Raw genomic sequence first — 27,500 nt, 5'->3', positions numbered from 1 at the left:
TGACACAACCCAAGAGTTCAGTCTGCTGAGTGATGTGAGACCCTGGTGATTGTCCAACACAGAAAGGAAGGCAAAATGGCTTAACCCCCCTGCTCTGACAACATTGCCTGTGGTCTTTGCCATCTGTAAGAATATTGAAAAACAAACTGATTAACCCAACCATTTCTGACACGGTGGTGCCACAGGTTCTTGAACAAGTTCCTAAACTATGAATTTTAAAAACATTCAAAATATTCATTTCATCTTCATTTGCATTTTTGATTCAAGAATCAAAACATATTTCTAAAAATTCAAAAACATAGCAAATCATAAAACAAATATAAGCATGTTAATGACAAAGTATCAAGTAATAAAATAGTAATGACTTTATGTTTTCATTTTTCTTCTTTAGCGCAGGATATTATATATTAAATATTATTAAATATGCCTCCTCCTTCCGTTCATCCATCTCCTTCTTCAATGTGATACCGATCACAAGTATCAATGGTGATGATCTTTTTTACCTTTCCATGTGCTCGAGGTCATTGGTCACATTGCAAAATGTGTTGCAAATGATCCACATAGTTAAAAGTGTTCACAGTTTGAGAAATATCAAACGTCACAATTGGTCCTTTTGCTCAGCATGAATTTTTTCATAAACAAAGCAGCGTGTTTACATTTATTATCCAATCGTTGTACAGCAACAAATCATGTGATAGATGACTAGGTTGGACGAAGACATGAATATAGATCGCTCCCATTGGATAATACACACAATCTAATAATAGACATAAACTAAACGGATGGAAATTCAGAGGCTATGATATCATACATTTCCTTCTGTTCCCTCTGAAATGAGGGATAAAACGTCAAATATTTTGCATACTTTAACTTCACATGTTGCAGTGAAAATAAAGTCCACTAGGCTGTAAATTTTGCCATTTGAAATTGACATACCTGCCCCACATTTGATGAGTGATTCAAATACAGCCAAACAAGTTATGTATTTAGGATCGGCTACAATTTCTGCGGTGTCGACATCCAAAGAACACAATTCTTGACATAGTTCTGATAAACCCGCTTTAGCACAGCATTCTGTTGAACAAATACGACAATGAATTAACAACTCTTTATTCACTCTGCTGCAATTCATTTAAGAACCAGAGAAACAAAACTTTTGGATACATTTTACTCACCATTTTTATTCTCTTGAACAAATAAAGTAAGCTTTGAATAAATAACGTTGAGAATAAAGTTACATTATGTTTTTCTATATTCTTAACATAGACAATGTAAAAAAAAATGTAATGCTCTTCGGTGATTAAGCACACTATATATGATGAAGAGAAGATTAGAGTAAGCCAATACACTATGTTTGTTTGTTTGTTTTTAAGGGTTTTAAAGCACTTGAAATATATTTAGGTCATATCTGCACCAGTAAACAAGAAGAAAATGGGATTGTAAAAAGTTCTAGAATTACAATTAAAGTACTCAAGAAAAGGGAAGACAAAGGGGAATTAGTTCAAATAGGGAACAGATGTAGATTCCAAGAGCACACTATCATTGTACTTAGTTTGAGATTACCTAAAAGTCTCATCCTGCACAAGCACAGGTACCAAATAAGAGGAATACGTTCAAATGTTTACAAATCATATATATGTAAAACAAAAATAATACAGTGCATAACAGAGAGATGATTTACAAGACAAAAAATATCATCTTTCAAAACTCTAACTATAGGTACATTTGACTCGTTTCCCTCTCAGCCAGGGGTATCTGGCCAGGACCAGGACAAAACCAAGTAATCTCATTCCAAGACAGAAAGCATGTTGAAATACAGGTATATGGGGATAGAAGACACAGTAAATGCCTCCCTGCCCACTATGGGAGATCAGGAACCCCATTCAGCCAATACACTATTTTGATAAAATAAAAAAGTAATCTTTTTAAAAAATGATAGCACCCAACCTTTTGGATCTGGTACTTTAGTTGCAGGCAAAATAGTGGGTAAGTCTCTAGGATCTGAAAAATAAAATGAAAGAAGTTTGAAATAAATATGAGTGTAATGATGTGATCAGTAGTAATAACAACAATCTTTAACTTCTAATATTGTCTTTGTTGCTGCTGATACTCCTGATGCTGTTGTCATTGAAGTCAACGTTGTCATCTTCCATCTTCTTCTTGATACTGACATCGGCAATCAGATTATTATCATGCCTAACAGAGTGCCAAAGATTGAAAAAGAAAAATATCCCTTCTACATCAATCATTTTGAATTTTTAACTAAGCCCTTTCAATGAAACTTGGCATTAAAAAGGATACCGAGTTGCTCAATCTTATTAAGCACAAACTTGTGACCCTCAGTATGTATCAAAACAGTAAATTGGGGTGAGAACTGAGACAAGGAGATTGACATAATCTTCATTAGAATCGCATGTTTCATTGTGTGAAATGATGAAAATGATGAAAACAATTTTTTGTAATGTTATAATTATCGATTAAACAAGTGCAAATAAATGAAGCTTATCTCTCATTTTCTAGTAAAATCAATATTAGTAAGTGTTGGATTATTAATCAAAATTGCAATTCATTCACACAAATTTACCTTTGAGGTCAATGCTACATGACGTGTCTCCAAATTTGTTGTGTACATTGAGAGAGTAACGGCCATAGTCATCAGTTACCACATTGGAAATTTTGAGTTGATACGTAGTAATTCCATTGCTGTAATCTGTGTCAATAGTGGCTGAGTACTTGGTGGAGTACTGCAAAATGTCATCATCCTTTTTCCAATTTTTAGCACCTAGAGATACAATATGACCGTTTTCGTAAATCCTGATTGCTTTGAAAACAGCAATTAAAAGTTGTTACCTACACTAATATTGGCTTTCTGAAGGGAAAGAGAGTCCTTCAGAATCCAGTGGCAAATGGATCCAGAGCTCATCCAAATTTTTTAAAGAGTTAATTTACTCTCAAGCTCACTCACTTTCACTCATTTGCTTGACCGAGGTGGTAATAGAGGAGACATAAGGTATGATTTTAGGGTTAGGGCCCTTCGCCCAAATATGTCCTCAACTTTCCTCATTGATGTTGGGTTGTCATCCTTGTGCATTCCTTTATATTGTCCATCTATAGATCACCGTATCATTTTTTATCTTCTTCTATAAGTTTGTCTTCGAGATAAAGGAACCTAGTGTGTTTGAGAACAATCTACAAGTGTTTTGACAAGTATACATAAAGAGCCTAGTTCATAAAATGATGATTAAATATAACACGGAACAGATATGATTCAGAAAAACATAAAAATTGATCTTAGCTGTTAATTGATCTTAAAACAAATAAAAATTTCAAAAATCCCCTTTATTTTTTCCTTTTAGTTCTATCTCGAGAATTTATCTCATCCCCTTTTTCCTGACATGCCTTGGGCATTTTCAAAGGAACATGATTTATAACCATGGATATTCTGAGAAAAAGGCAGGATCAAGACGAACAGCTACAACTGAGGTAATTTAGAGGTGATTTTAAGTTCTGCATTGGGTAATAGGAGTGTACCATCTATCTATTTATATATATATATATATATATATATATATATATATATATATATATATATATATATATATATATATATATATATATATATATATATATATATATAAAGTGTGTGTGTGTGTGTCCTTTGAGAGCTGTTTAACCTTAAAAACTTCATGTCATTACTTTTACTTCTTTGTTCTCTTTCTCATTAGGTTCCATGCCCATAAGTATGAAGGCATCAGGAAGCGTCTTATTCTATATTTCTCTTATCTCTTACTAGTTCGATTTTTATAGGCATTATAAGAAATAAGAATTGAACATTAACATATATTTTGTGGGCTAATTTAACATGACGGCCTCATGTATTAATTAGCTTAAGCGCAACTCATTCAAGTTGGCAATCTCTGTTTTGTTTGTTGTTAAGGGTTTTACGGCACTTGCAACACATTAAGGTCATATCAGCGCCAGTAAAAAGGAAGAAAATGGGAAAGTAAAAAGTTCTAGAATTACAATTAAAGCACCCAAGCAAAGGTAAGACATAGGAAAATTGGTTCAAATATGAAACAGGTGTAGATTCCAAGAGCACACCATCAAAGAACTTAGTTTGAGATCACCTGAAAGTCTCATCCAGACACCAGCACAGGTCCCCACTAAGAGGAATACATTCAAATGTTTACAAATAATATATAATATGTATACAAAATATAATACAGTACAAAACAGAGAGATGATTTACAAGGGAAAAAATATCATCTCCCAAAACTAACTATACATTTGACTGTTGCCCTCTCAGCCAGGGTGTCCGACCAGGGCCAGGACAAAACCAAGTAATCTCATTCCAAGACAAAGACAGAAAGCAAGATGGAAAACAGATATAGGGGGATAGAAGACACAGTAAGTACCTCCCTGCCCACTATGGGAGGTCAGGAGCCCTACCCAGTGGCATGCTCTGACGCGCTGTGGAGATATTAGATGCGAGTAGAAAAAAAAAAGGATTTGTGCACTTAATAGGGACATAGGGATCAGAAGTATGTCAGATACAGGGTTTGCTTACTTAAAACAAGAACAAGTTATCTCCTGATTCACCCAACCACAACGCAAACGAAACATAGACGAGGACTTTCATCAGATAATGGACAACTATATAAAATAATTACCCCATATTACAGGACAAACAACATACTGAAACATTCAAAAGACCTTTGGCCTATTATTATAAAACAAATATTTGAAATCAAAATAAATAGATTTATCTATCTTTTTTTATGCAAAATGTTATGGATAATTTATAAGACTTACTGAATCAGGAAAAACTAAAAATCAATGCTAAGTTAGGCCAAGTGCATATATTCTGATATCTGATCTAGACCAAGATGCTTTGGTTATCATGTTTTCTGGTTCTATATTAGTGGTTACCAACCTGAATCTGGCAATCCATGGAATAAACATGCTATTTGAGCTGGCTTTCCCCTTCCAGGGAGAGTTGTTCCGTAACGGTTATGAAAATAAACTGGAGAGTCTGTGCGATGAGAAAAAATACATATAATACTTTTATTGAAAAGAACATGAGTTGAGATAGAGATATCAATAAAAGAAAATCTAACATTTGGCTTGTACAGAATACTGCTAAAAAAAGCATTCATAATTTATAACTAGGAAAGCGTAGTTCCACTTAAGAATTATGCATTTATTTTCCAAATAAAAAAAAAATTAAATAAGGGAAAATTAAGAGTAAAAAATGATCTAAAACTCACATTTTATGGGCAAGAACAAAGAGTCCTTGACTTCTATCTTAGAATCACTAACTGCACATGTGTAGGTTCCTTTGTTCTTGGTCACACTAATCTTTTCCAAATACAGCTCGTGTCCACTGAGTGATGTTGTAGTTAACCTCTGTCTGCCGTTCAACAGCCATTTGATTGAATATGGATCAGATGGATTGAAATCCGTAGCAGCACATTGCAAAACGAGATTCCACCCTGTCTCAACAAAGGGCAGGTTACTCTGCATGGTTACTTTCACAGTTTTACCTGAAATATAAATAAAAATGGAGATATACAATCAACCTTAAAGATAAAATTGAGGGTTTTGATTGATTGAAATTATTGTTCCAAAAAAAATAATTTAATAAAGTCTGAATTTTAAATTATATGATATAGGAGTATTAAAGATTTAAATAGCTTGTATACAGTCAATGGCAAAGCAGTGCATGGTTTCCTTTAATAACAAAGTAAAAAAAAAAAAATGAATAGGATAAGTGACAAGATAGATGACAACTCTGACACCATGATAGTGCTTTCCTTATTTGAGGCACTTTCTAATATCACCTTACCAAATTTAGACTTGCAAATTAGCTTTACAAAAATTTTACAAAATCTTTTTAGGCAAACCATAGAAATGATTTCTAAAATAAATGAGTGCAGTATAAGAGAGGAAAGAGATGAGAGACAATATGATTCAAGTGACAAGTGTTATTACTTAGTTAACTTGATGTAGAAGTAGAAGAAATATCAAATAAGCAAATCATTCAAATGAGTAAAAAATAAAAGAACAAACAATGTTCAAAACTGTTTCTACTGATGGAGCTTTGCAACAATAAACTGTCACAGTTAAGTACAAACAATCCTAAAAGCATATCATACCCTTAAGGCCATACTTTAAACTTAACTTAACAGCAATTATATTTCCAGCAGCGACCAATTCAATTCATTCCTCACATCCTTATCAATGTTCGACAAGTCAGAACTACGAGCCAAAAAACCAAATACCCCATACATTGTGAGAACATATTGAAACTTTTTATAAAAGAATGTATCAAAGGTCAATAACTATACGACGAAAAAATAATTTAATATGAATTTTTTTTTTCTTTTTTTTTTACATTATGGAGAAATAAATTATACTTTGAGGAAATTCTTGACAGTGTAAAATCCAAAGGAAAAGAAAATGATGGAATCAAAGTAAACAGTGACAGTAGACAGTGAACAGCATGAATGCTGGAGTAAAACCCTGGCAGAAAACTAATTTGCATGATAATTAATTACAGCTATTTTTCCTTTAATTAGGTACACAAATTAGTGTAGAAACGTCGTCAACCAGTAAGTTAAATAATGTGAAGCAATCAGGAGTAATAACTATGTTGGTGTTGTTTTCGTGTATTCCTCTACAATGTACATCTAGTGGTTCGTGTTTCAGTTTTTCATTAAATTTAAGTCTGCTATTACAAAGAAGCCAGTTGGCTTAGATGGAAAGAGTCAAATTTATCACTGGTCACTAAGTCAAGAATGACTACCTTTGTGAACATGGCAGGTTTGGAAAGGCCGTCTGAAAATAGTTACACAGTGATGTGTTCAGATAATGAAAATCTAAAAGAGCATCGTTTAGCCAGAGTCACTATAAGTTATCCACCATAACAATAGCAACCTGTGTGCTATATGCAGAACATTCCTGATAATTGTTTTAAAGCCTTGTAATGTATTCATTCCTCTGACTACGCTCATGGCTTTTCTCTTTTCTTTCTTTTCCTTCTTTTTAAATTAAATTAAAAAAAAAATTTAACTTCAAATATAAATGATGAATACTGTAAGATACCAGTACAAAAATATAAAACTTAATTGATCCATGAATGATACCACGAGTTTTGTCATTGCCTTAATGGAAGAGAATCACATCCATTACACATTCAATATTTACATGTAATCAAAACACATGTCAGACGCACGCATACATTTCATATTTTCTAGGGGGTCCTGAGAATAAATAAAATCATTTGTTATCAAAAGTATTAAAACCCATGACACGCTTTATCACTGAATGACATTAACTTGTGTGCTCTAACAATGCAAAAGAATTGATAAACAAACACTATTATGGCCTATAAAACTTACTGAAAGGTGAGACAAACAAGGTCCGCAGAGTGGAGGGTTGACTGCTGCCATATGTGTTTCTGGCTGTCACTGTGAATGTGTAGAAACCTTCAGGTCCTCTAATTGTCAAATCATAAGGACTGACCGCACCCTATAAATTAAACATTTGTTTTTAAAAAAACTTTGGAAATAAACATGGATTAAAATGAAAAATACATATTTCAGATATAATTTGGTAAAAGCTTGTATATTTCTTCTTCTTTTGTTTTATACTTGAAGTTAAAAAGGAAAAAGGGCCTTTTGTGACACTTTAAGATCATATAAGAAACTAGGAAAATTAGAATATTGGAAAATCAAGATTATAGATGCATTATAACTAATATCAGTCTGTCACAGAAAAGAAATATGTTCAAAGTGGGACAACACAGGTATAAAATGTTTTTTTCTCATGTAAATAAGCATCTTAAAAGTGAGTGATTTATGGAACTTAACAAATAAACAATAAGTAAAAGCGTAATTTAAAATATTAGGATAATTAAATGGGAAAAAAGATGAATGAATGTTTTAAAACTTCAAAATATCTGAAAAAAATCAAGAAGTTTCGCAGATATAATAATAGTAACAATTGTCAGGAGATAGAAGACAATATCCATAGAATGATTCACGTTCAAATAAACGGTTGTGAAATATAAAATGCAGTTTTGTTTAATATCATTTAAAGCAAAAAATAAAAGATAACAAATTTAGAAATAATTAAAGAACATTATAATTTAAACTTACCACTTTGGTCTTGACATTGAGTCGGACACCCGGATCACTAGGATCTTCCCTCCAGTAGTGAATTATACTCTGACAATCATTGCCACAGTAAGCGGTAGGCTTTTCCCAAATCACCTGAACATTCATCAAGTCCTTCAGCCTGACATACATTCTCATGGGTGCGTCAGGGATGAGACCTACGGCGTAAGAACATAATGGTATTGGCTGATGATGATGATGATGGTGGTGATTAAGAGGGTATTGATCACCTACGTAACAACAATTACAATGCGAAATGAATATTTTACTCCATAATGACTCATTGCATGTGGGGGTGGGTAGAATAAAGCAGAAACGCGCTATGAATAATAGTGGGCATATTTGTTTTATATATTTATTTGTTGTAGAGCAATGATGAGATCAAAGTTGTGAGAAAGTGTTACATAAGAATGATCAGGGACGGCTGGTAATAATGGGCAGGGTGGGCAAATACCAGCCTGTTTTTTCAAGTTATATGCTGTATTACCAGGTCCGAAATAATCAAATTTAAATTAGATAATTTCAAAAGTTACTACTTAAACTTGATACTTCGTACTGAAATCAATTTGTGTGTATTTTTGATAGATTGCGAATCACCACGCACCCCGTAATGCATAAACCAGGATACGCTCCTGTTCTTTTTTATCACCACCCCCCCCCCCAACCACTCCACTCCGCCCACATCGTCATCTCATCGTCACGTCGCCTGACGGTGAACTAACTCAGATTTTTGCTGTCTGGCCTCTCTAGTACTAGGTCGGGCTAATTCAAATGAGCCCACCTTATTAACCAGTGAAAACTAAATAGAGATTTTGGCAAACGAACTTTTTCTTATTTATTGCCTTACTTGTGCTGGTACCATTGATGTGATGACTTTTGGGAAGGTTCCAGTATTGAATTAAATTTATTAATTTACTAATTTTATATCAATTTAGTATTAATTTGTGTTGTTTTTATATATTTGTTTTTCCATTTAAACTATTTCTTTTTTTTCTCGTTTTCTTTAGTGCTTCTCAAAACTCATTTATTTAAATTGTTTTCTTATTTGTTTGTTGTTGTTGTTGTTGTTGTTGTTGTTGTTGTTGTTGTTGTTTTTGGGTTTTTTTTGTTTTGTTTTTTTAACAAATTAATTTGTTAGTTCTTTTTAAAAAAATTCTTAAAGTAATTACCGCTGTATTTTTATTGCCAGACAAAATAATTTTGCAAAACAATGTAATTTTCTATTGTATTCCCTCTAATAAAACAAAACACTTTTATTCAAAAGTCACTAAATAAATATATAAAATACAACCACCATTTTGGTTTTCTCAAAAATTGAATTAGTATACGAGAAATACTCTTCTGAGAAAGGAGAGAGTTGAATTCTAACTAAGTTATAGAGGAAATAAATACGTTTAAAGGAAGGGTGGGCAGATTCCGTACTTGCCCGTCCTGAAGCTAATACATACATAAGATAGTTCGCGATGAAGAGGCGGGAAGCTAGGGGTTGGTTGTGTAAGGAGCAAAGATAACACGGTCGTTATTGTGATGATAGTCTAACGAATGCATGAGGAGAGATTGGTAACATTATTTTGTCTTAATTGTATCGTATGAAGTATTGGCGAAAAGCCTAAGATTAAATAAACTTTGTTTTTGTTTGTCTTATTTTGACTATGGAACTGATACTTGTCATAGCAGACCTGCCTACTTGAAATAGGAAAATAAAAATCATAGTTTTCAGGGCTAATAAAATCGTAGATATTTTAACTACCCTTTAAAAAAATCACCAGAATTTTCGTCTGTTTTGATAGATATCAAATTTTTAAAAACGAGAAAAAATGATTGGAAACGTAATAATGATGGTGATGGTGGTAGTGATAGTGGTAGCGGTGGTGGTAGTAGTGATGATGGTGGTGGTAGTAATGATGATGGTAATATTATTATTGTTATTATTATCATTATTATTATTATTATTATTATTATTATCATTATTATTATTATTATTATTATTATTATTATTATTATTATTATTATTATTATTATTATTATTATTATTATTATTATCATTATTATTATTATTATTATTATTATTATTATTATTTATTATTATTATTATTATTATTATTATTATCATTATTATTTTATTAATGGTATCCGTTTATTGTTTGGTTCCATTTACCATTTTTTTTCCCACTTTCATGTATGTGGTCATCAAATTGTATGATTTATTGTCGAAAGCCTAAGATTGAATAAACTTTGTAATATCGTATGGTAACCATCATTGTCGACGACATCGTCGTTGTCATCATAATCATCATCATCATCATCATCATCATCATTAACAACAACAACAACAACAATATTAACAACAAGTACTACAATAGCAATAAAAACAATATCAACATCATCATACAATTTCCGTCATTGTCTCCACAACTATCATTCTAACCAACAGCACCACCAAAACCACTACCATAATTACATCCTCCTCCACCACCACTACCACCGCTACCACTATTCCAACCACTACCACCACCGGCACAATCATTCTAACCACCAAGACAGCAGTAAAAATGATGCAATTTGAGCTCTGAATGAAACTCGAGTCATATCGCTGTTGTTGCTTCTTGATGAAAACTTAAAGGTTACTACATACTACTGAAAACCAGTAATGTAACAAAAATATTAATCTTGCCGTTGAGGGATTAAAGCATCTCTTGAATTTTTCGAGTGAACGAAATGGACTTGTATTGTCAAGGTGTTGTCGCATTATTGTCTCGTCGCTTTATTTTTTGTTGTATTCTCTTTCGTGATTCATTTTTGATTACGTTTGGAATAATTAAAATCTACTGGTATTGTCATTTCATTGTGAATGTGATTATTTGTGGTTGAAATATTATTTTTTAAAGGTGAAAAAAAAATAATTAAAAAAAAAAAAAAATAAAATAAAAAAATTTATATATATATATATATATATATGACTGAATCATCTTTGCCCCACCACTGTAAATAGGCTAGAACCGCCACTGAGAATGATTCAAGTCTTCTTCATTGAGTACAGGACAATTGAAGACACTATAGAAGAGATAGAGACATGTAGTAAAATAGTATTATCTGGTATAAAAGATAGTTTATAAATCGTAAATAAAAATAATAAATAAATAAATACATTTTTAAAAAAAGATTTTAAAAAAAATTTAATAAAATGCCCTTTATTCATCCCCCGGGAGAAAGTTTTCTTTAGTTTTCTAGTCAAAGGGAAGACTGTAATAACCCAGAAATCATCTGCAAAATGACCTAGGGTAAGGCCATACAGCGCAACTGGAAAAATCAACTCAGTACCTTCTGGGTATGAAGGAAAGACCATATCGCTGTTCCACAGAGCTCCCCCACTCTTGACTTGGTCATGTTACCTAACTTGATGGGTCTATGCATGATAAAGACAGCCAATTGTCAAGGGTAAAGGAGAGGACGGCCACACCAAAACAAGAAAAAAAAAAAAAAAAAAGAGATCTGAATTGACAATATTAAGGAGTGGACAAGACTGCCAATGGAGGAACTGTTGGATAAGGTAAAGATGGATTGTATCTGCTGCTTCCTGCACTTTCCCTCGGATGTCTGACTACCAGTCATGTGAATGAGTGATCAAATGTGAGGGATTATGTGGGCTTCTGTTAGAAACAATTGGCGAGCTAAATCCATATTCGGATGACAAATGATCATATGAAAAGCACAAGCAGGTAAAGCAAATCATTTATGACTGTACCTTTTTTTTATATAGAGAGACTGACAGATGAATTATAGAGTAATTTAAGGGTACATGAAAGGTGACAGGGGTATTTCAAAGAAAGAGCAAAGAAGGATTCCAGCAGTAATTTACCTTTAGAAGGTAATCACTAAAATAATATCATCAATGACTATGATATTTACAATAAGTACAAAATATTTACAAAAGGAACAAAAACAAACTTTTAATAATAATGACAAACTATTGCCTCAGACAAGAGAATGAAATGGCATGAGATAATGATGGTCACAAAACTTGCTAAATAAGAAGCATATAGTTGTCATTTGTGATGTGAAAAATAGGGTATGGAGAAGTGCCAGATGAAAATAGAGAACAAAAAGTCACGGGGTCAGTGTCAAACTGACGTGACACTCTCTGCCTGGCCGGGAGAGAGAGGACAGTGAGTGGTAACACAACCGACTGAGCTATAGTTGTCATTATATGGTATATCAACGTCACACTTGAATCATTACACTGCTTCAGCTGATGGAGGTGTGCACACTGCACCAAGAATCTAGGCATGGGAACTGCACCCAGTAGTCAATGGCTAAGGGGCGGAGGAGATCACTATATTTTCAGATCTAACAGCCAAGTGTATGGAAGTAAACCTTCCAAATCAGGAGTGGAGCCCCGAAGACAGACTAGCTGATTTGGGCAACTCCTGCAGCCGATCTGGTGCCAGACATACTGTTTTGCTTTCCTTTGAACTTCATCAGTGAGGTTGTGAGAGAGATCTTGATGACTGGGCAGCCCAAAATCTCAATACACTTCGCCTAGGCTTGCGCCCTGGAGCGATCACTCCAGTGCTGCTATTTCAGTGACAGACATTCAACCACAAACTGATCCAAACAGGTGCAAAAACTCCATTGTTTCCCAAGACAGACGGATGCCAACAACAACGGCGACGACTTGAATCAGAGAATGAGATAAGAATGAACGGTTGTACAATAGTCATGTACGATATTATCAATTAATAAAAGGAATATTGAGAGAATATCGATATGTCCGCAGCCTTTGATACGATCGACAGAGGAAAACTTTTGGAGATATTAACAGACATAGTAGACGAAGAGAGCTCCGAATAATCCGATTTCTCCTCAGCAACACAAAGATACAACCAAGGATATATGGGGCCACAAAACAGACGCAGTTCGAAAGTAACATCGGGACCCCCAAGGAGATAGTCTGAGCCCGATTCTGTTCACAATATACTTAGAACACGCTCTGAAAGAAGTTCGAAAAGTCATTCCAAAACCAACGACTCATATTGAGAATGCAATCCCTAGAGAAATCGCCTATGCAGATGATGTCGATTTTATTGGATCAACACCAGCAAATATAGACATCATACAAAATACCCTCATGAAATATAACCTCCAAGTCAATGCCAATAAAACCGAATTTACAACAATATCGAGGAACAAAGAGGAATGGAAAAGAACAAAGAAAGTCGGCTCACTAATTGGAGACACCGAGGATGTACAAAGAAGAAAACAGCTATCAAACGCCGCACTCAGTAAACTCACCAATGTATGGATTAGAGGTGACAAAATAAAGAGAAAAACCAAAATGAAACTGTACCGTGCTCTTGTAAAACCGGTACTTCTGTATAACTGCGGCACTTGGCGTTGACAAAATCCGAAGAAGAACATCTGGATGCCTTCCATCGCACACAGCTAAGAAGGGTACTGGACATCAAATACCCAAAAAAGATCTCAAATGAATCACTCTATAAGATCACAAAAGAAAGACCAATCTCCCTTGACATTTTACAACAACGATGGCAACTTTTCGGTCACATACTACGCAGGGACAAAAACATACCAGCTAACCAAGCCATGTCGGGATACTTCCAAAAACACGGGAACCTTTTCAGAGGAAGACCGATCACAACACTCCCTGTGATCCTAAACAAAAACCTCACAACACTTGGACAAAGCATTAGTCTCATAACGGCAGGGGACCTTGAAAATCTGAGAACCCTAGCAGAGGACCGGCAATATTGGAGACACCTCACACAGGAAATACTGGAAACAGCCAAGGCGACCCGATCTTTCGGTCGAGACGCGAAAGGCATCTAAGTCAAGTAAGTCAATTGAGAGGTAAATTGTAGTCCACAAGGCAAAAATATTTGGAGATCGTGTATTTAAAAAATGGACAGATAATTTCAAAACAATCTCATTTAATGTCATCTTACCAGCACTTGTCATGTAGCAGCTAAATATGATATCCTTATATCCATGACCCATACACACAGCTGAGTCCACCGAGAGACCCACGGTGTGTCCACGACAGACAGCCACGCAGGTTGGAGGGAGGCCTGGATTTTCTCTACAACATTCTCCATGGTCTTGGCCATCTGCAATATCATGACAACAACACACACGAAACATAATACATATTATTATCATCTTTATGTCATGATACAGGATCAATTCTTAAATTAAATTCTAATAGCAAGAAACTCAGGTAGAATTAATTTTAATCTTTATTCATTTGTGGCTTTTATTGGTTATGGCAGGACTGCGTCTCACAATGTGACCATGCTACAATGAGTACATTCATGGTGGGTTGGATAACAATAAATACAAACTCTAACCCCTGAAAGAAGTCTTTAAAACATTTTACACCATTCAACTCATGAGTGAAAGAGTACTTTGTTATGGACAGAGGAAATTTATAGTACTGGGGATGGATCTTCTTCCATAGACAAAACAAGATTTTATTTGACTATCTCTCTTTCAAAGAAGAATCCCAATCATGACAGATTCGTTAAACAATAACAACTGGAAACTTTATGAAAGGGAAAAGACATTAAGAAGTATTGAAGAGATATCAAGGGTAGACATACTTAATAACCCTTTCCTTTCCAAGTAAAACATACAAGACCAAAACCAAAAAAAATTAATTTCATTTTACCTCTGAATTGAATGTTACACAACTTAGAAACCCTTATTCTCTTTGAAAATAATTACCTGCATAGCACGCTAACATTTTAAGACTGTGGAAAATACAATTGTTATCATCCAATGAGGTGGTCTGTTTGTTCAGGCACTGATTAACACACTCATGAGGAATGCCGCTGGATTGACAACACTCTAGGAGAGGTAAAAACAAAACAATATAAAACGCAAAATAAGAAAATTGGCAGAGAGTTTTATGTAAATTTCCTTTCACTTGAAAGCTGTTGACAATATTTCATAATTTCTGAAAAGAAAAGTTTACATTCTAGGGTGATTTCTTTAAAACAGTATCTTTAAAAACATCTACGAGTTTTATTTTAAGAGCCTCATAATTTAAACAGTTTCTTTTTAAAAAATTAGCAAAAAAAAAAAAATTGTAAAAGAAAATACTTGAATGTGAAAGCATGAAAGTTCCCCCCCCCCCCCCCCTTGGAAATCCTAGGAATATAACAATTTGCTCAAACATAGTTTTATCACTGAGAATGCATTTTAGCTAATTTTTATAATTATTTTTTAAAATGACTATGTAGAAGAAAAGCAACACCATTAAAATAAATTTAACACCAAGATGGCTGCGGGCAGCATGGTCCTGTGATTAGTTATCCACTTCATAACCTGGGGGTACTGGTTTGACACACACCTGTTGTGCTATGTAACCTCGAGAAAGTCATCTTGCACTAGCTCACTATGGCGTGCTGCAACCCATGCCTAAATTATTACAGTTTTCCCTTCAAATTGGAATAATGGAAAGAGCATGAACCTAAGAGTCTATATGAGTCTATCTAAACTAAGAGACGCTCAAGAAAAAGTAAGAAAAGGGGATAATTTTTTTCAAACGAGGAACAGAATTAGACTTTAAGAGCAATCTATCCATGTGTGAATACCACGCTGTCAGAAGCAATAGACTGTAAAAAGTAACAAACTAATTAATATAGCAGCTTAAAAAAAATATCACAGAATGTTTCCAGTTTAAACCCTTCTTCAGTCAACAACAAAAACAGTTCAAATGATAATACTTCTCATAAAATACGAACAGACAAGAGAACAGTTCTCTGTTTGTCCACTCAGCTGAGATAAACGATGGCTGAAAGAATGGTTTTGAGCCTGAAACAGTCCATGATTATATTTTTAAAATATATTCTTGGAAGCAGATATATTCATTATTCTTCAATACTTTCTACCTTTATGTCTATTTTTGACTTCGACTTAATGCCACCTCTATTCAGTGGGAATAGGGTCCTGAATTCTAGTTGTAGACCACTTAAAATAAAATTCATACAATATAGTGGTAAGATAAGGGATACACCCGAATGGTATCAAAATTTCATTTACCAGTGATGTTGGCCCAATATTGACGACCAGATACTTCAGTCCTGTTGAAGTTTGGTTTAACAATATTTGCTGAAGAAAAAAAAAATACATTAAATAAGGAAGGTTGCATCTCAAAAAGCAGAGTACATAAAAATACATTCTACAATTTCATTACATGATATTCTTATTTGAATTTGCAATTTATTATTGTATTTTATTGGAGAAGATTTTCATCCATGATATGCATAAAATCATATAAGAGTAGCCAAACAAATAGTCAGACGTTCTCACATACACATACACACACATACACATAAAAATAAACTAATTCATTCACTTGCACCCACCTACACACAAACACACACACACACACACACACACACACACACACACACACATATTATATATGCAATAATAAACAAAAAGCACCATAAGGCCCTTTATCCCGGATTATGTAGAATTAAAATATATCACAAAGTACTTTCTGTCAGATCTAACGAACCCAGCTACCCAGTCACTGCAGGTGGGAAGGATGAAACTGTATACAAAATGCATTTTCCAGAATGCTGTCGAGTTACCAAATCTGACATGATTTATGCTGTGCTGAGAGTCCAAGACAAATAACTAAACCACAGCTACACACTACACACATGTAATAATTAATAAGAGTAAATTTAATGAGTAGTGAATGTGTGATAATTGTGACAGGCCAACCTACAGTCTTAGTAGGTTTAAGACATGATATTTTATTCCGTCTTATATTATTTTAAGATTTATAACCTAAAACCGCTGAATTCAATATGATATAATAACATGACATGATGAAAAAAAAAAAAAGTAAATAATTGAATTTATAATTCTTGAACTAATAGAGATAGAGTTGTTCACTCAGACCTCAAAGAAAATTGATGGCTCTTATGAAGCGTATAAAAATATGCTATTAAAGAATGCATCTAGATGACTCGTAGTACGTGGCACTGGCTGTTAGTACAAGTAACCACTATAAATAGGGTGAATGTTAAGAATTATAAGAGAGCAATAAGACTTCTTACTTTGATACATTTGTAATGGGTTTGAGGTGCACTTACATTCCTCTGTATATTGTCTGATGATTGGGCTTGGTGAGCTAACCCCATTTGCATTCTGAGACTTGATGGTTATCTCATATTCAGTGGAAGGAAGTAGGTTGTGAACAATGAATTGGGTCTTACTCGTCTTTTCCTTTTCAAATATAAGAGAAGAAGAAAGATTCATTAAATAAAATAAAAATCGAGCTTTTATATAGCGCAATATTCACTAAATGTGCTCAAAACGCTTTTCAAGGAGTCCCTGACCAACAGCAACACGGAACATGTAGAACGAGACATGATGCCTGACAGCGATATTACAATTTTTTTCTGGACAGAGACAACACTGTTAATGGCCAGGTACTCATTTTGCACCTGAGTACGGTGAGAGAATGAGAGTAAAGAACCTTTTCCAAGGACTCAACTATGCACTGAGCGAGGCTCATACTCAGGACCTTCCAATCCGAAAGCGAGTGTCATACCACTTGACCACATAGCCGCACAATTCATTAAAGTGAAATTGGAGTTCGTCTAGGTCTCTGTTGTAAAAAACACAAACAATTTGAGCTAATGCCATTTACATTCTTCATGATTGAACAGAACCATCTACTCAATCATGGCTAAGCAGATATCCAGATTAAAAAAATAGTTCTGAACAAAACCAGTTTGCTTTCAAGTGATTAAGGCTCTCGATTAAATTGAGTAACAACTATTTATTACTATAACTCATTTTTTTGTAAAGATTCATCGGAAATCTTACTTTACATAAATGATAAAATAACATCAAAGAATTATGTGTTAATATGTAAAGCAGATTGTCTAAAATGAACTAAAGTCAGAAAATATGTTGGTAAAATATATGGGTAAAATGAGTCAATTTTGGGAAAGCATATCACGAAAAACTCAACAGACTTAAAACGCACTATTTAAAAAAAAAAACTCTCTCTCTCTCTCTCTCCCCCCCCCCCCCCCCTCTCTCTCTCTCTCTCTCTCTCTCCCCCCCTCCCCTCTCTCTCTCTCTCTCTCTCTCTCTCTCTCTCTCTCTCTCTCTCTCTCTCTCTCTCTCTCTCTCTCTCTGTTCCATGCCAGATTCAGGCTTCAAAGATAGTTTTATACTATCTCTCTGTGACTCACTGACCCTAGCTGTCTCGGTTAGTTCTGTTGTCAGCCCTGTAACTATACTTTTTGCTCCTTAATAGAATAAAGCAATCTTGATCGCACAAAAATGAAAATGATAATAATAACAATAATAATAATAATAATAATATTAATAATAATAATAATAATAATAATAATAATAATAATAATAATAATAATAAATATAATAATAATAATAATAAAATAATAATAATAATAATAATAATAAATAATAATAATAAATATTAATAATAAATAATAATAATAATAATAATATTAATAATAATAATAATAATAATCTCTTACAACAGTGCTTTACCCCGTCTAAACAGGCAATAATCACTTTACATTGACATGTAGGTATTAATTGAAACAAACAAATTCAACATAAACATACAAATATCATCATTGATTTGAAATATCTCAAACTTTTAACACTTTTATATGATATCTAGAAACTAATCAAGTTTGACTGTGACTGCAGACCTAACTATTCTATGGCTTCATACATATTACTACTCATAGTTCTCTTGGTGTAAAAAAACATTCAGCTTAAAGTAAAACCACATCTGTAAGGGTTTAGTGCACTACCTACAAAATGAAATGAAGTATGAAGAACGTTTACCTCTTTGAATTGACTTTTCCCAACTTGTCTGAAGTGTACAATATAAGAGTCAATTTTGGAACTAGTTGGTGGATGTTCCCACATAAGACTGATTGTATTCTGAGATACTGCACTCACGTAGGCATCTGGGTAGCGAGGTAATGTGCCTGTAAAATTGTAAAATAACACAGAATAGAATACAGAGTTATAAATATGAGCTAGGAACCACAAAATGATACCATTGTAATCCACTGATGAGTCAAAACATATCTTGTCATGAACAGAGACAATGAAGGTTTTGAATAAAAATATTAGTACTCACAGCAAATCTCATTCTCAATAAATTTAAGGAGGATTTAAGGAAAAAAATATAAAAGGGATTTTTAATCAAATCCTAATTTTGCATGCTGTAATTATTCTCTGAATATGTCAACATTATACGAATAAATTCTAAAAAATGAACTTAATCCAATAGAAATTTAGATGGAATTTTGAGTAAGTGATAAAATGAGACATTTTGAAGACGACAAAATCCTGAAATAAAAAAATATTGAGATAAACCTAAAATGTGTTCATATATAATAGAACGACAACGACATTGCCATTCACCTTCATTACGACGTGAAGAGAATTTGTGATGCCGAACTTATGTTACAAAACAACTAAGATGAAAATGAAAAAAAAAATTATCAAGAAAATACGAGAAACACCAAAGGTTATGATACTGGTCAACATCAGCAAACAAAAAAGTGGTAGTCCTCTTGAGCTATAAAGTCCTTGACACCAAAGTTTACCTATGTCCCTGTAGCCTTAAATGGACAGGATCAATTGCAAGCCACATTTCATTTGGTCATTGGTTTATAACGAAAGGCACTTTTGGCCACATCTAACAGACCCAGCCACACTATCAAAGCCAGGCAGACAGAGGGGTCAGAGAAAAACAACAAAGTTGGACTGCATTCAAGATTGTCACTAGTCTCCCTTGCTTGTGATGCAAATGTGCTTCAAACATCACAAAGGTAATTGTACTTTTAAATCAAATTAAGGTAAAAATAAATCTGTATTATGAAGTAAAAAGAGGTTTACTCAATCCTTCTTGAAAGCATTTGACAGCCGTTGGTGTGTCCTTCAAACATTTGATGTAGTCATCATCAAGTGGGCCATCTTCAGCAAGGCCACAAAGATCAAGACAATCGGGATCAGTCACATTCCTACGAGCACAACATTCAGCATGGTCCCGTCCGTCTGTAACAAATGGTTGTTAACAATGTGTTTTTATTGAAGAAAGTGCATGTTGTTTATTTTTGTTAAGCTTGCAAAACGTTTAGGTGGTTTTACTGTACATTCATTCCTTTTAAATGCCAAAGAATTATTTAACACTTTTTTTTTTTTTAATGATTGTTAAGAAAAAAAAATGATTGAAAATAAAGCCATAAAATTAATTAATATATTGGATAAGACACTCGTCTGTCTATTGCAAAATACTTAACTCATTTTCATTACGATCTAAAAACTGAAATAAGCTTTTTTTTACTGACAGGAGCAAATTGGTTTCATGTTATTGGTCTAAAACTGGGAAAGCAAAAACTATATGCTAATAGGCCATTCCAAGTCAGGTAAACTACATTTCACACCAAATGTTAGGCATTCAATTCTTATGTTTTCATTTATTTATTGTAATTTTACTCTAAATGATGGTTTATTATGAGCTAAATCATATTCCTTCAAATAGTGAATGCCTTATGATCATCTTGAAGACCACATTAGCAATTACATGGGAGCAGTGAGCAGAAAAAATATCAGAATTGTTATTGGTAACAATGTTAGCTATGGGCTTCACTTAAAGAGGGCCCTTTATCTTATTTTTAAATACTTGATATTTACTTGTTGATGAACACATGTCTTTCCCACAGTTTGTTATTCGGTGCCACGTGAATCATATTAAATGTAACACAGTCATTTACGTTTTTTAAAAAAAATGTATCAACTATTATATTTGCAAGTATAGAGATCAGTGAATCAATTCAAATTTTTTTGGTTTTTAATTGATAACTGACTCTCCTTGATTTAAGACGTTCGAGCAGTATAATTCATTACATAAAGGTTTAGAAACTATTATTCTTAAAATGTTTGTTGTTTTCTGTTTTTAAGGATTTTATGGCGCTTGCAACACATTAGGTCAATCAGCGACATTAAAGAAGAAGAAAAAGGGACAGCAAAAAGTTCGAGAATTACAATTAAATCACCCAAGAAAAAGTAAGACAAAGGGGAATTGGTTCAAATAGGGAACATATGTAGATTTCAAGAGCACACTATCATTGTACTTAGTTTGAGATTACCTAATGTCTCATCCTGACACAAGCACAGGTCCCAAATAAGATGAATACATTCAAATGTTTACAAACCATATATATGTAGAACAAAAAAATAATACAATGCGTAACAGAGATATGATTTACAAGACAAAAAATATCATCGCAACAAAAAATTTACTATACATTTGACTGTTTCCCTCCCAGCCAGGGTATCTGGCTGGGACATGGCAAAACCAAGTAATCTCATTCCAAGATAAAGATAGAAAGCATGTTCGAAAACGGGTATAGGGAGACAGAAGACACAGTAAGTGCCTCCTTGCCCACTGTGAGAGGTCAGAAAATCCCACTCAGATTCTTAAAATGTATTTTATCAAAATTTGACTCTGCATTTAGTGGTTATAATGCAAACTATAAATATATATAGTATATATAAATATATCATATTTCAAGCACAATTATGATCAACTTCTACAATATTGTTTCGAACATTCGCTATCATCAGGAAATATATATATATAGCTCTGTAAGATTAAAATTGTGAAAAACAAACAAAATGATATCTCAATATTCCTCACCTGCTGCACAAGACAAAACTGTTCCAATATGACTGTAGCAATCTCTCAGGTTTTGTGCATAATGAGATGAAATATCTTGGACGTACTTACAGCCAACAGCACATATATCTGGCATTCCCTTTGAATAACAGCATTCTGTGCGAAACACATAAATAAGCAGCATTGTCAAGAATATTTATAAATGCAGTACTGGAGAGTTATAGTACTTTCTTATTAATGATGAATTCTATTTTATTGCTTTAGTTTTACTTATAATTATCAATCATGTCTATCGCGCAGTGTTGATTAAAAAAAAAAAAATTTTTGAACTGACAGCTCCAGCTACCAAGTCACTGTTGAAAAGATGAAATAGGGGAGGACCTGAAAAAAATTAGATTCTAACAATGTTTGAAACTAGAAGATATTGCTTGTAAATTAAGTGTTCAACTTATTTAAATAAATTTAAAATGTTATGAGCCAAGCCAGTTAATGGCCATACATTTTTTATAGCGAACAAACCAGTCTCTACTTCTTGATTTTAAGCCATCTATATTTCAATCAATTATATAGATAGAAAACCACACACCTGTGAAGTTGTGAGGAACGTTTGTCACAGGTACTTCAGTAGGCCCTCCAAAGGAATCTGTTGAAACAAAAGTGTTTTAACGCATTATTAATGTATGACCAAAATTGAAAACAACAATACAAAAACAAAACAAAAAACGATCAAAATAAATATAAACATATGATGTCTAAGGTTAAATATTAATATCTAGCCTGTTTCAAAAGTGAGTGAGCAGAATACATAAAAATACTTTAAAAATCACTTTTTCTTATTGCTCTTTACACAGATTAACTGTGGTTAAAAGAAAAAAACAAATAAATAAATAAATAAATAAATAAATTGCAAAACAGCCCAATTTTTAAAAAAATCTCTCTCTCTCTCTCTCTCTCTCTCTCTCTCTCTCTCTCTCTCTCTCTCTCTCTCTCTCTCTCTCTCTCTCTCTCTCTCACTTCTCTTCTCTGATTTTGTTCCTTATTTATGATAGATCGCGTGAGACAATGCCAAAGTATTGTTTTGCACAAGGATTCACATTAAAGAAATATTCATTAAAAATATGGTTAAAAGGTAATGGAACAATGTACTTAACCAGTAGATTTTTTACCAAGCAAAATATGGAATTTGTGACACACCTTCACATGTGCTCGAACAAACGTAGTTGGTTATTTATAAACAATGGCGTGAATGAAATCGACCTCTCTCTGATCATTGTTACTGTTTTTATTCCACCAAATGGGTGACTAGTTATCAGACAAATTTCTAGTTTTCTGTGTTGATTCTATTGATCAAGCGGTAAAACAGTGGTTATGTTACTTAGACACATATCATCGATAGTAAAACCTGTGTAGCTTGCTAGGTTTACCAATCACTGCCAATGTTTATATTATGACGACTGTCCGAGAGGCGTGGTTATCGAAGTGTTGATTCCTTCTCAAATGGACATTTTCTATATTACTGTTTCCATTCCAGATTTTTAATGCCTTTATCTGAATCTGAATATGAACTGCTATGGTAAGAAAAAGCCTACATGCCCATGAATGCAAATAGGTATTGACAAAACTAACAAATAAAAGTGAAGTTAAGAGGATATTTCAGAGTTTTAGAAGGTCCAAAGGCTCATCACGGAATACCTGGATATGTGAGGAAATGCACAGTCTCTGAGGGTAAACTTCCATATTTATCAGTTTCAGCTGTGAGGTGAACAGAATAATACGTGTTGGCAGTCAGGTTAGTGAGTGCAAAAACTTTGTCAGAAGGATCCAAAGTTCCCTGGGGATCATCAATTAACATTTTGTCACCATAATATTTTATTTTCAAACCAATTTTTGGGCAAATCTATCAAAAAATTAGCACAGAATTTTAGGCAATTCTATTTTAAGATATGTAAGCAAAAATTATGGTCTCTGAACCTGAATCGTATACTTTATCAAGTTGGCTTCGTTCTCAGAAAATATATGACTAAATGTCTAAGTGCACCAATCAAAATGTAACAAAAATATAAAGCACAAATATAGCTCATAAAGTGAGACAATACTAATATAATAGAATTTATGATTCTTTCTTTGGAAAAAGAAAACCTTATTTACGTTTGACTTAGAGACCACATGGGAAAAAAAGCTACAATGTTGCTTAAATTTTTCATAAGCTAGATTACACTATCTATTAAAACCGTGTAAAGTTTGAAAACTGACAAGATGATCATATGTGGCCCATTGCCTCAAACCAATAAGAACCCTTCATCAGACAGTGACAAAAAGATAACAATAAATGATAACATAGCAATACCAGGATAGTCATCAATTCTGTTCCCAATGATATAATTTTATAACTTTCTTTTGTAAAGCCTTTGAGAGGATTGAGGGTTCCGGTTGCTCACTTGGTATGGCATTCAACTCACAATCAAAGAGAATGGTTTAAATTTGTGGTTTCGCCAAGGTTGATTACTTTTCTATTTTCTTCTATTTTTATTATTATTATTTTTTTTTTTGCCTAACTGGTATTAAACACATTTCTGTCCAAAAACAGAAAGTCTTAGATTCTTTAGCATTTGTGTTTTTCTTGTGTTTCTAAATTCTGCCTTTTAAAAGGACTCTATCATCTATCATTTTTTAAGATTTTAAAGAAAAAAAAAAATATACGCCTAAACCACAATTGTTTGCTTGGAAAGTTAGTTGCCTTCCAAAACAGTCTGAAAGGTGTGTATGATGTAGAGGAAAGTAGAAATAAAAACAATTTAACCTTCCCCCCCTGTCATCAACATGACTGAGAATGAAGCCTCGGTCCCTTGGATTACTAATCATACATGTTAATCTTCCATTTATGTCTGCACCTAATTTTTTCAGCGTGTCATAGCAACCCTCCAGGTGTGAAAAGAGAGAAAGAGTTTTGACACACAAACATACCCTCTCGACAAATCTTGCATCTTTCTCTTCTCCAGTCTTCAACAGGATAACAAGTCTTTTGACACCAATGGAGGGTGAAGGTTTAAAGATCAAAGTTGCTTCATCTGAACTGACTGATTTGAGTTCCAAATTGTTTGGTGGTGCAGGTAAGGATTCTGAAAACAGAAAAATAAAATTTTAATGACAATTAACCAGGCTGATGGAAGACATATCTGTTCAGGTGGACAAAGATGAGAAAGGATTTGTTGTAAAGCAGTCTGAACGATTATGTTTGATAATTACAACTGAGAAATGTCCAATTCTACTGTAAACATTGTACTGTAAGCATGTCAGTGAATCCAATTTCTGGTTTAGATGGAACTCTATTGTTACAAGAAAACGTGATTGAAATTTTGTTGCTCTATCTACTCACTGAAAAAAAAAGCCAGTTATTAGATGAAGTAGTGGGATATAAGAGGGGTTAATTCAATTGAAAAACAATGTTTTAAACAAAAGTTGCTGTATATTACAGGAAGTTGGCTATTACAAGGTGAAGATCTAAAAAAGTGTGAATGAAAAAAACAAAAAATCATAAAAAGCAGCCTGCCTGGACAAGGGACTGAACTCAGACGAGGTTCGAACCCCAGTCGAGGCAGGCTGATTTCTTGGGATTATTTTTTTCTTGTAATTTTTCTTTCTTGCTTTGCCTGAAACTAATTCAACTAACTGTTTCAGATCTGTTATCTTACATCAGTGCCTGCTTCCTAATTGGTCAATTTCAAATATTACAAGGTGGGGTTATTAGGCAGTGACCACTGTAGATTGATTATGATGACCCATCTCAAACCGAAACTCTTTTCCAAATTGACATAGTCATTAATTGAGGCAGTGATAGCTAAATCAGTAACATTTCTTTTTATTTATGCAAACGAACTAATTCAGTCAGACTTGATGACATTGCTGATGTGCATATCCAATAGAAACAAAACAAACCAAAAATAAAAAAAAGATTTTCATCCTACAACAAAGTCAAATAACATTGTAGAAGATCAGTGACTGGATAGGTGAATATTATAACAGATTCTGAATTAGTGTCTTTGGGTATTGCCCCGCTCAAGTTTTGTGAGGATGGGCACTTGACTATAGAGAGCAATAGAGATTCCACAAGTGTGCAAAGTGTTTCTCACATCTGCCTTGGATTGAAAAAAAAATTGGTTATCTTTTAGCATATGTCTCGGAGGAAAATAAAGGAAGACATATTAAGTGCATTGAACATAGGATAAGTGGAAATTATCTATATCTAATTTATGTGTGGTACAAAACCAATTACCAAAGCCCTGCTGGACACACGCTTCAATGATTGACATTTGCTGGACACACACTATCAAGGAGCTGTTGAATGGAGGAGGCTTGCCAGAACACATCGGAAGACAAACAGATGCCACATCAAAGGCATTGCAACAATTGGTGTGATCTCGCTCTCCTAAGGTAAGAAATTTAATAACAAATGGATATCATATGATCACATGTGTGCTCTGCCTCTTTCTCTCTCTGTATGTGTGTGTGTGTGTGTGTGTGTGTGTGTGTGTGAGAGAGAGTGTGTGACTGAACTGGTGCTTGTTCTCAAAACAATTTGATGGTATTAATCCATTACAGACTTTACCCATTATAGTGATGATGATGATGACGATGATGATGATGATGATGATGATGATGACGATAATGAGGACGAAGACAAGGATGAAGAGGAAGATGAAAATGACAATGATGATGGTGGCGGAAATGATTATAGTATTAATGAAACCAATAAATTTTAGCCTCTCATTATCGTTTTTTTTTTTTTTTTGGTATTTCAAATCAAAAAAATAATTTGACTCACCAACTAGACAAGTAAAAACATCATCCAAGCTGTCAAAGCATTCAGATAAAAAGTCCACATTTAGTGCCGACCACGTCCTTGACTCACACAATCTGGTCCGACATTTGTCACTAACACCCCTGTCCACACAACAAGCTAATTTTAAATGAAAAAAAAATAATTGAAAAATTGCTTAATATTAATTTGAAATAATCATTAGGTTACCTTTTTTAAAAAAAGAAGTGTAATTATAATATTTTTAATCGAAGTATGAAAGATTTTGAATTAATAATGCAAATTAAGAGTATAGTGTCTACATGTATTATGACTACTGCACATAAAACTATTTTTTAAAAAATTTTTTACCATCATCACACAGATGAATAATACCAGCCTCTGTCTTCAATGTCATATCACATATTATAGTGTAACCACAAACATTGACATCACATAAAGCAGTATTCTGCAGTCTCATTTTTATGCCTTGTACTTGTAAATACATTACCAGAAATAATAAAACCTATCTTGAGAACATACGACTCAAAACTTCCAAATGTATATGACACATGCATGATCCATTTACAGAAAACTATTGTCCGTCAGTAAATTGGTAGATTAGCTTGAGTAATAAAAAAAATCAACAAACCAAAATTAATTAGAAGTCTATCAAACTGCAAGTTTGTCAAACAGTGGAATCTCACATCATGTACTTATATAAACAATGGGAAATTTCCTGATAAAAACTATTAAATAAAGAAATTCCCTTTATTCATCCCTAAGGAGAAATTTTTCTTTAAGATCTACT

General features: G+C 33.5%; 1 protein-coding gene across 5 annotated transcripts in view; it reads right to left on the bottom strand.

The window, feature by feature from the left end:
- Positions 1–27,500, bottom strand: part of LOC144972837 (Ig-like and fibronectin type-III domain-containing protein 2) — a 112,149-nt gene that overhangs the window by 17,626 nt on the left and 67,023 nt on the right. For all 5 annotated transcript variants that reach the window (XM_078914542.1, XM_078914541.1, XM_078914537.1 and 2 more), the window contains 20 exons: positions 26,717–26,851; positions 26,168–26,320; positions 24,859–25,013; positions 23,587–23,725; positions 22,481–22,537; positions 21,916–22,050; positions 20,112–20,270; positions 19,047–19,192; positions 17,306–17,438; positions 16,239–16,307; positions 14,919–15,041; positions 14,141–14,302; positions 8,160–8,335; positions 7,401–7,530; positions 5,268–5,543; positions 4,934–5,032; positions 2,585–2,782; positions 1,948–2,001; positions 937–1,074; positions 1–123 (listed from right to left, as the gene is read on the bottom strand). The exon at positions 1–123 is cut by the window's left edge and continues 42 nt beyond it. In XM_078914542.1, coding sequence (XP_078770668.1) covers positions 1–123; positions 937–1,074; positions 1,948–2,001; positions 2,585–2,782; positions 4,934–5,032; positions 5,268–5,543; positions 7,401–7,530; positions 8,160–8,335; positions 14,141–14,302; positions 14,919–15,041; positions 16,239–16,307; positions 17,306–17,438; positions 19,047–19,192; positions 20,112–20,270; positions 21,916–22,050; positions 22,481–22,537; positions 23,587–23,725; positions 24,859–25,013; positions 26,168–26,320; positions 26,717–26,851 — 2,760 coding nt within the window. The remainder of the gene's footprint in view (positions 124–936; positions 1,075–1,947; positions 2,002–2,584; positions 2,783–4,933; positions 5,033–5,267; positions 5,544–7,400; positions 7,531–8,159; positions 8,336–14,140; positions 14,303–14,918; positions 15,042–16,238; positions 16,308–17,305; positions 17,439–19,046; positions 19,193–20,111; positions 20,271–21,915; positions 22,051–22,480; positions 22,538–23,586; positions 23,726–24,858; positions 25,014–26,167; positions 26,321–26,716; positions 26,852–27,500) is intronic.

The sequence above is a fragment of the Berghia stephanieae genome, chromosome 5, assembly GCF_034508935.2.
Source record: "Berghia stephanieae isolate SIO BIC M18660-M18661 chromosome 5, UCSD_Bste_1.3, whole genome shotgun sequence".
NCBI lineage: Eukaryota > Metazoa > Mollusca > Gastropoda > Nudibranchia > Aeolidiidae > Berghia > Berghia stephanieae.
The sequence above is the reverse complement of the archived record's forward strand: the minus strand, read 5'-3'. Positions and strand labels throughout refer to the sequence as shown.